The sequence below is a fragment of the Fonticula alba genome (genome assembly GCF_000388065.1).
Source record: "Fonticula alba strain ATCC 38817 unplaced genomic scaffold supercont2.1, whole genome shotgun sequence".
Lineage (NCBI taxonomy): Eukaryota > Rotosphaerida > Fonticulaceae > Fonticula > Fonticula alba.
Genome location: NW_009242971.1, coordinates 3,852,546 through 3,860,365, shown reverse-complemented (window position 1 = coordinate 3,860,365; position 7,820 = coordinate 3,852,546). Strand labels below are relative to the sequence as shown.

The 7,820-nt window shown below is 64.6% G+C and overlaps 3 protein-coding genes across 4 annotated transcripts; 2 read left to right on the top strand and 1 right to left on the bottom strand.

Moving 5' to 3' along the window:
- The first annotated feature begins 1,617 nt into the window (after window positions 1-1,617).
- Window positions 1,618-2,768, top strand: H696_00827 (hypothetical protein). Its single transcript, XM_009494712.1, has 3 exons — window positions 1,618-1,819; window positions 1,958-2,068; window positions 2,211-2,768. Exons 1-3 carry the CDS (start codon window positions 1,755-1,757, stop codon window positions 2,644-2,646), a joined length of 612 nt encoding a protein of 203 aa, XP_009492987.1. The 5' UTR covers window positions 1,618-1,754; the 3' UTR covers window positions 2,647-2,768.
- Window positions 2,769-2,800: 32 nt separating this feature from the next.
- On the bottom strand, window positions 2,801-4,710 carry H696_00826. Of its 2 annotated transcripts, XM_009494710.1 has the most exons (4): window positions 4,543-4,710; window positions 4,307-4,419; window positions 3,984-4,203; window positions 2,801-3,720 (listed from the first exon to the last, which is right to left on the bottom strand). In XM_009494710.1, exons 1-4 carry the CDS (start codon window positions 4,602-4,604, stop codon window positions 3,102-3,104), a joined length of 1,014 nt encoding a protein of 337 aa, XP_009492985.1. In that variant the 5' UTR covers window positions 4,605-4,710; the 3' UTR covers window positions 2,801-3,101. The 2 variants fall into 2 exon arrangements, with proteins under 2 accessions (XP_009492985.1, XP_009492986.1); XM_009494711.1 differs by lacking the exons at window positions 4,307-4,419; window positions 4,543-4,710 and having other exon boundaries at window positions 3,984-4,235.
- A 1,034-nt stretch (window positions 4,711-5,744) lies between these two features.
- H696_00825 (hypothetical protein) lies at window positions 5,745-6,726 on the top strand. Its single transcript, XM_009494709.1, has 2 exons — window positions 5,745-6,172; window positions 6,343-6,726. Exons 1-2 carry the CDS (start codon window positions 5,817-5,819, stop codon window positions 6,605-6,607), a joined length of 621 nt encoding a protein of 206 aa, XP_009492984.1. The 5' UTR covers window positions 5,745-5,816; the 3' UTR covers window positions 6,608-6,726.
- Window positions 6,727-7,820: the final 1,094 nt, after the last annotated feature.

Genomic DNA, 7,820 nt, shown 5'->3' with positions numbered 1-7,820 from the left:
GAAGGAGAAAATCTTATCAGACATGGTGATAATAGGGGGGGGGGGGGGGGGGGGGGGGGGGGGATGTTGCTGCTGCCTCGGGGCCTGCTCTCGGCGATCAGCTGCGGGGGAGGAGGTGGACGCGGCGGGGCAAGGGACAGAGGAGGAGGAGGGAGAGGGGGCGAGGGAAAGGGGGAGGAGCGGTGCCTGGTCTTCTCTGTCGGCGATCAGGCACCAACAGACAACCAGATGAGCCCCTCCTCGTTCGCCGGGCCCGGGCCCGGGCCTGGGGGCTCGCCACGGTCGCCGGACAGTGACCCTCTGCTCGGGGCCTGTCCCGCGCGGTGGGACGAAAATCCCGCGCCTCCTTCCTTTCCCAGCCGATCCTGGGCCCCCCGGAGGGAGGGCGTGCACACGCGGAAGGGTTCACACGAGGGAAACCCGCATGCCCAGTTCGCGGTCCACCCCGCACCTCTCCCCCCGCACCTCCCCGCGAAAGGAGGCCCTCCTCGAGGCAGAAAACCGCGGGGGGGGGGGGGGGGGGCGCCCCCCGTCCCCGTGTCCCCCCCCCCCGCTCCCCTTCCCTGAGAAGGGCCACAAAAGGGGAAACGCGCGACCAGCCATGCGGGCGTATAAAACCGAAAAAAGAGGAAAAAAAAGTCCACGGATAAAGTAGTCCCCCCGGGAAGCTGCCCATGCTTGCACGCTGCGTATCCCCGGTCACGAGCATATCCACGTGCCACAAGGACGACCATTCCGAACGGACAAATTAAGACTAGGCCCGTAGACGGGGATAGTGCCTGGTCTTGGGCAGGAGGGCTGGGAGACACCACCCCCTGGCCGCGCCCCGGGAAAATGCCCGGCCCATGGTGGAGGCACGGCGCAATCCCCTCGACGCGGCGTAAGGCCCTCTCCCCTCCGCCGCCGCACAAGACCACATCGTCCTTCTTGAGGAGGGGGAGCTTGGAGTCGCGGGGAATGCGCCTTGCCGTCGAGAGAAGACAGTGCACGCGCGCGCACCACCCCGGGCACCAAAAAGTATGACTCTCCTTTGCACGGATCTGTTTCCCTCCATGTACCTCTCCCCCCGTCCTCTTCTCTCTCTCTCTCTCTCTCTCTCGGATGTCGGTGCCCGCAGCCCTTTTGGTCCACACACGGGTTCCGAAAAAACGCTTGACCCAGGGGGGGAGAGGTGTGTGCCCGCGCCCCCCCTCCCGCCCCCAACGACTCCCTCACTGTGGGTTTTCAATTTTTTGTAAAAAAGGGTGATATGTAGTCTGATGTCGACTCGATTTCCCATTGTAAGAAACCGGTTCCTTTCCAGACGATTCAATCTTGTTCCAAAGATAGTCACCGTGGTGAGTATCCTGGCAATGATTTGCCTTTGGGCCCCCGGTAAGGGGAGCAATGGCAGTCATCGTGGCATTGGAACGTTTGCTTTATGCAGCATCCCTGGTGGAGAGAGGCCCACAACCGAGGCACTTTTAAGGGCGCATGTTACCCCGGGCGAGGGCGCACAAAAGATCGGCCCTCAGTTTTCTCCTACGTTGGCATCTGGGGCGCGCCTCTCCCCGCCCTCGATTGTTGGAGGGCCGGCCTGCGCACCGAAGCCCCGGCTGCACACGGCACGCCAAACACCTCCCAATGTTCCTCCCGGGCTCACACTCCTGCGGCGCCTTTTTTTTTTTTCCCCCCGCCCCCTTTCTCATCCCCTCCGCCGTCAGCGACCCCCGCCACTGGTTCTGCCTCCTTTTCCCCCTCGGACCTCGCGAGCCATGGGCTTCAACACCTTCCTCAGCAAGCAGCAGCAGAAGGAGCAGGAGATCTGCGTTCTAGTGCTGTGCGTGCCCTCTTCCGTGCATCCCTCCTTCTTGCCTTCTTTTCTCGCCCTCCCCCCCCCCGTCCTGCTGGTCTTTCTGGCTTCCCGGCTCTGCCGCCCTCTCACCCGCATGTGGCTCTGCGTTCGCACTCCCGCCAGTGGCCTCGACAATGCCGGCAAGACCACCGTCACGCACGCCCTCCTGGGATCGGACACGGCCGGCATTGAACCCACCTTCGGCTTCAACATCCGCTCACACGAGATCGATGGGTACGTCCGCTGCCCCTCGGCCCGTGGCCTGCCCGTCGCCCCCGCCCCCCTCTCCCCACCGGCCAAACACCCGAGCTGACACACCCTGGCCCTGCGTCCCCCCTCCGCCCCTTCACCCCCTCCGTCTCGGTGGGAGGATCAGGTTCACGCTGAACATCTGGGACGTCGGCGGCCAGCGGACCCTGCGATCCTTCTGGCGGAATTACTTCTATGCGGCCGAGGCCCTGGTGTGGGTGGTGGATGCGTCGGACCCCCGGCGCCTGGCCGACTGCCGCAGTGAGCTATCCAGCATCCTCCAGGAGGAGAGCCAGATCTGCACCACCCTGCTGATCCTGGCCAACAAGCAGGACATGCCCGGAGCCCTGCCTCCGGAGCGCGTGGCCGCCGAACTGGGCCTCGGCGAGGCTCCGACGGCACCGCCTCCCGGGCACCCGGCTGAGCTGCCCGGTCCGCGGCCTCAACGACAGTGGGCCATTTTCGGGTGCAGCGCCCACACGCCGGCCGGACAGCAGCAAATCCAACAGGCCTTCCGGTGGCTGGTGGCCGAGGTGGCCAGCCGGGTATCTTTGCCCAAATGAAAGGATTGTCCTCGCTCAAGCTGCATGCACATTTGAATGTCGGCGTGTGTTGGCTTCCGCCAGAGAAGGAAGGAAGGGGGGGGGGGAGACAGCAACGTGGAATGGATGCACGCGAGCTGGGAGATAATTATTTGTCTATTTGAGTCGTTCAGGACAGGGAGGAGCAGGGGGGGGGGGGAGCTGCATGATGGCGGGAGTGACGTGCACAGGGGGTGTGTGCGAAGCTCGCACAGCTCATGCTGGCGGGCATCATCACAAGGATGAGAGGGAACAAGGGAATGGTGGAGGGGCGCAACGGTGCAGCAGAAACTGAGGGTGGCCACAGGTGCTGTTCTCGTAAAGGGACGGGCAAGGGAGGGGGAGAGGAAGACAGAAGGGGGGGGGGGGGCGAGCAACAGCAGCAGCAGAGTAGCCTAGCCGCTTGCCAGCCATACACACATGCACGCATAGCCCCCCTAGTTGGAGGCCAGCTGCGCCGGGGTCTCATCCTCCTTCTCGTACTCGATCTCGAGGAAGCTGCCACCGGCGCCATGCACGCGACGCTTGGCGGCGGGGCCGCCGGACTTCTGCGAGCCGGCCGAGCGCTTCTTGCTGCCGGGGGCCGGGGCCGCGGGGGCCTCCTCATCATCGGACGCGCCCCACGAATCGTTCAGGGGGAACTCCTCCAGGTCATCCTCATCGTCCGAGCCGTCGGGGCCATTCTCGACCCATTCGCCCTCGAGATCCTCCTCGTCTTCCTCCTCCTGCTCGTAGAGAGTGTCATCGTCCGAGCCGGAGGAGTAGTCCTCGTCGTCCGAGGAGTAGACCGCCTCGAAGTCGGCGTCATCCTCGAGCTCGAGCTCGGCCTCCTCCTCCTCCAGCTCGTCCTCGATCTCGTCCTCGACCGTTTGCTGGTCCAGGGCCGAGGTGAAGGCCGACTGGTTGAAGTTGTAGATGTCACCGTAGGTTCCGCTCTGCAGACGCTGGAGCAGCTCCTTCTCGATGGTGTTCTCGAGCTTGGCCGCGTTGAGGGCCTTGGCCTCGCGCGAGCGCAGCCGACGCTCGACCTTCCGGCTGACGGGGATGAGCTTGACCCTGGACGTGGGTGCCGGCCGGGCAGCCAGGCGCCACAAAAGGAGAGGCAGGGGTCAGGGTTTGGTCTCCGAAGCGTGGCACATGATGGCATTGCATGTGCGTGTATAAATATGCGTAAAGATAAATCCATGTGTGTGTGTGTGTGTGTGCGTGTGTGTGTGTGTGTGCGTGTGTGTGTGTGCGTGTGTGTGTGTGTGTGCGTGTGTGTGTGCGTGCGTGCGTGTGTGCGTGTGCATGCGCGTGTGCAAAACTCGGCCACGCACTTCTCGGTCTTCTTGGCCAGGTTCCGCGCGCGGACCAGGTACTGCGCCATCTTGGTCAGGCGCTGCTTGCACTTGTTCCGCAGGAAGGAGGGCCAGTAGCGCAGCGTGGTGTGGACCTGCTCCATGGCCTTGGCGTAGTTCTTGGACAGCTTCAGGCGGTGCCACATCTTGGCCGGGGTGTGGATACGCTCGATGGTCTTGGTGTAGAGGTACAGAATGCCTGCACAAAGAGAGAGGGAGAAGGGGATGGAGGGGGAGGGTGTGTTATTCGGGTCAGGGGCCGGAGCCAGGCTCAGAATCCAAGTGCAGCACGTGGGACGCACCCTCCTCCTCGATCACAGTGGCGTACTGGCTGTTGGCCAGGGGGCAGGCGTCACGGCGGCACTCACCGGTGACATTGTACTTGTTGCGGCAGAACTTTTTCCCGGTATCAAGCCTGGGCCAGGCGAGTGTGCAGGGCGAAAGGTGAGATGGCTGGCAGCGGCAAATAAGAGGGGGGGCGGGGGGGAGTGCGGCACGCATAGGGAACCGGGGCTACCCCCTCGGAGACCGCACGCACTTGACCTTGTACGAGCAAAACTGACGGTCAATGATCGACCAGATGACCTCGTCGCTCTGCATGGTGGCGTTGTGGGATTATGGGGCAGCGGCCAGCGGGGATGCGGGTGAAAATGTGGAGGAGAGGGGAAGGGAGCAAGGGCCAGGTGACGGCGGCGGCGGCGGCGGCGGCGAGGGCACGCGGGCACAGGGCAGGGAGGGGGAGGGGGGGGGGAGCGGAGGGGATGGATTGTGTGGGGCTGGGGAGGGGGAGAGGGGAAGGGTGCTACCACGCTGGCCCGGCCTCCGCGGAACGGGTGGCCGATGAGGCTCAGCCGACGCAGATCGACACCCCGCGTGCCGGTGGCCGCCACAAAGCAGGCCTGCTGGCACCGCCTTCCCTGGCTGTGAGTGTGTGCGCGTGTGGGGTGGGAGGGAGGGCGGGCATGCGCGCGCGCGTCCGCGCGCCGAGAGCTTTCCGGGCCAGGGAGAGATCCCCGCGCGCGGGGCCGGGAGGACACCACGAGTGCGGGAACGGCACGTGACACGAATCGACACATGGACAAATGGTACAACAACCCCCCTCTCCTATAATCCCCAGGGCGGGCGACCTGGCAACTGGCTCCCTGGTGCGCTCCGGGTGGGTGCGTCCCCTGTTCAAGCATACTTCTGTGCGGCGGGAGCATCGGCGCCCGGACGCTCGGTCCTTCGGTCTGCAAGTGGGGGAGGTCCCCTGGCCTTTGGCATGCCCCGTGCGGCCTCGACGCCCTCGGGTCTCCCCCTGCCCGGGGTCGCCTTGGCCCGCGCGCCGTGCAGACTGGGCGTGTGGGGCGCTGTGAGCCGAGGGACGCACGGTCGCCCCGTGGTGTGCTCCTCTTCTCTCCGGGTGCTGTAGGACCGCGCGCGCGCGCACGGAGATGGCGTGCTCCGACCATTGGCAGGTAGACCGCAGATCGCAACGCCGCCCCGCCCCTGACGTACACGCATGCTCAGGAACAACACACACACACACGCACGCACGCACGCACGCACGCCAGGGCGACTGGCCGCTGTATACACACACACACACACACACACACACACACACTTGTACCCTCCCCCACCTTGCACACGCACATATACATGTGCACAAGGGCCGCATTGGCGGCAGGATGGCAGCTGCCCTTCAATCATTCGATCAACAACTCCTCCCCTTCCCGACATCCCTCCGCCCCTCTCCCCACCCCTCCCCCCGTCCCCGCCCCCGCCCACCCTTTCCTCTACAACCACACACATCTACGCCCGCGCACCCACAGCATGCTCCACCGGAAGCGTTTGAATGCCCTGCTCGATACGGATCCCACGCCGGAGCATGAGCGCCAGGTAGTGGCTCTGGTCACCCAGTCCACCGGGGGCAACCAGTTCCGCCTGGCCTTGGCCCCTTCCTCTGAGCACCTTGTCCCGGCGGGATCCAACATCGCCGAAGCCCCCGGGCAGGTGGAGATCCTGGCCCAGCTGCAGCCCAAGCTTCGCGGGACCCTCTGGATCCGGAGCAGTGACTTTGTTGTGGCCGAGATCGCCGAGACCCCCGGGGTCGGGGGCAAGCGCGTCGGCACCATCCTGCATGTCCTCCGAGCGGAGCACGTCCGCCGCTTCAAGGCCCAGGGGATCTGGTGCGTCTGTGTTTCCCTCATCCTATTTCTACCTCTCTCCCTCTCCCTCTCCCTCTCTCTCTCTCTCTCTCAGACATAGACACATGCCTATCCTCCTACTTTCCCCCTTGGTACTTGCCGCGGCATGCCACTAAACTATCCTCCTCCTCCTCCACCACCATGTCCCCCAGGCCGGCCGATCTGCCCGAGCCGAAGCGCGTCTCCGCCGCCTCGGACAGCGAGGACTGCGATGCCGCCGGGCCCGAGAGCGAGTTCCGCTTCTCCAATTACCACGGCGAGCGCCACCACCACTCCTCCGACGATGAAGGCTCCGGTGCTGATACCGGTTCCGACAGCGATGGCACCGAGGACGATGAGGATGGCTCCGACGGCGACGACACCGATACCGATGCCCACATGGCCGCCAGGCTGGGCGCCATGCTCGGGAGGCGGTAGGCAGGGCTCTCGGTCAACATACATGCAGGGTGACCATCCCTCCTGCCGCAAGATGTGGATTCTCCCTCTTCCTCTCTCTCTCTCACTCCTTCAATATATCTGTTGCCTCTTGTTCTCCACGGATATCCCCTCCCTCCCTCCCTCTCTCTCTCTCTCTCTCCCCTCTGGCATCGGGTCTTTGCCCCCTCTTCCTCTCCGTGGCGCGTGGTAGTGTGCACAACGGCACCGACATCTCGCCTGGCGACCAGAAATCCACCTTGCCAATGTTCTGGAATCGGCAGAATCTGCCCACCTGGAATCACGGGAAAGTTTAACCCAGCTGTCAGCTGATCGGGCCCTTGTCAAAATACTTCTCCCGGAGCCGCGACCATTCTGCGAGCGAGCGAGCGGGCCGGGGAGGGGGGCTGGGACATTATTTTTTTTCTCCCTGCACACTGTTGGCCTCAACGAAACACACTCCCCTCTCCCCGGGGGGGCGAAGCAGAAGGGCGGAGGTCGCATCTTCTTTTGGGAGCCAGTGCCAGACGTTTCCGGGAGCCCCTGCGAGCCCTCCCCAACTGTCCTGGCGCCGCCGATCGGGGGCATGGGCAGGGGGGGGGGGCGAGGGGCGGGGCGGCGGGACGAGCGAACCCAAGGATCCAACCTGAGGCTCGGTGCGCCTGGAGAGTGCCCTGCCGGCCGCGGGTCGCCTGCCTATTCGTCCGTGGGCCTGAAAGCGGCTTTCCTTAATCGTGGAGTATGGCTGTTGGCTCGAGAGTGCGTTGGACACGGATACATCCTTGCCCGGAGGGGGGTCTCGTCTAGGCGGTTGAGTGAACATCATACTCCCTGCTGGGCAATGTGAGCCCTTCAGATCGCCGCTAGCATTTGCTCGTTTGTGCACGTACGTGCACAAACGGACTCGCACCATGTCTGACCCGGGGGATATGACACCGCTCTTTTTTCCCCTCCCTCACCTCGTCTTATGGGATCTGGTCTCTCCTGTTTGTGATCCCCGATGAAGCTGAAGGGGCCCCTCCTGCGGGCCTCCTGAGCCCGGGTGTGGTACCTCGCTTCGTCCTTGCTTCTCTGGCCCTCGCTCCGCCCCCTATTTTCCCTTACTCCCCGTCGCGCGCTCCCCACTCCCGCCTCCCCTCCCTCTCTCTCCCCTCTCCTCGCTGCCCTCTTTCGCGCTGTCCCCGGCGGCTCTCCCCTCGCTCCTTCCCCCCCCCCC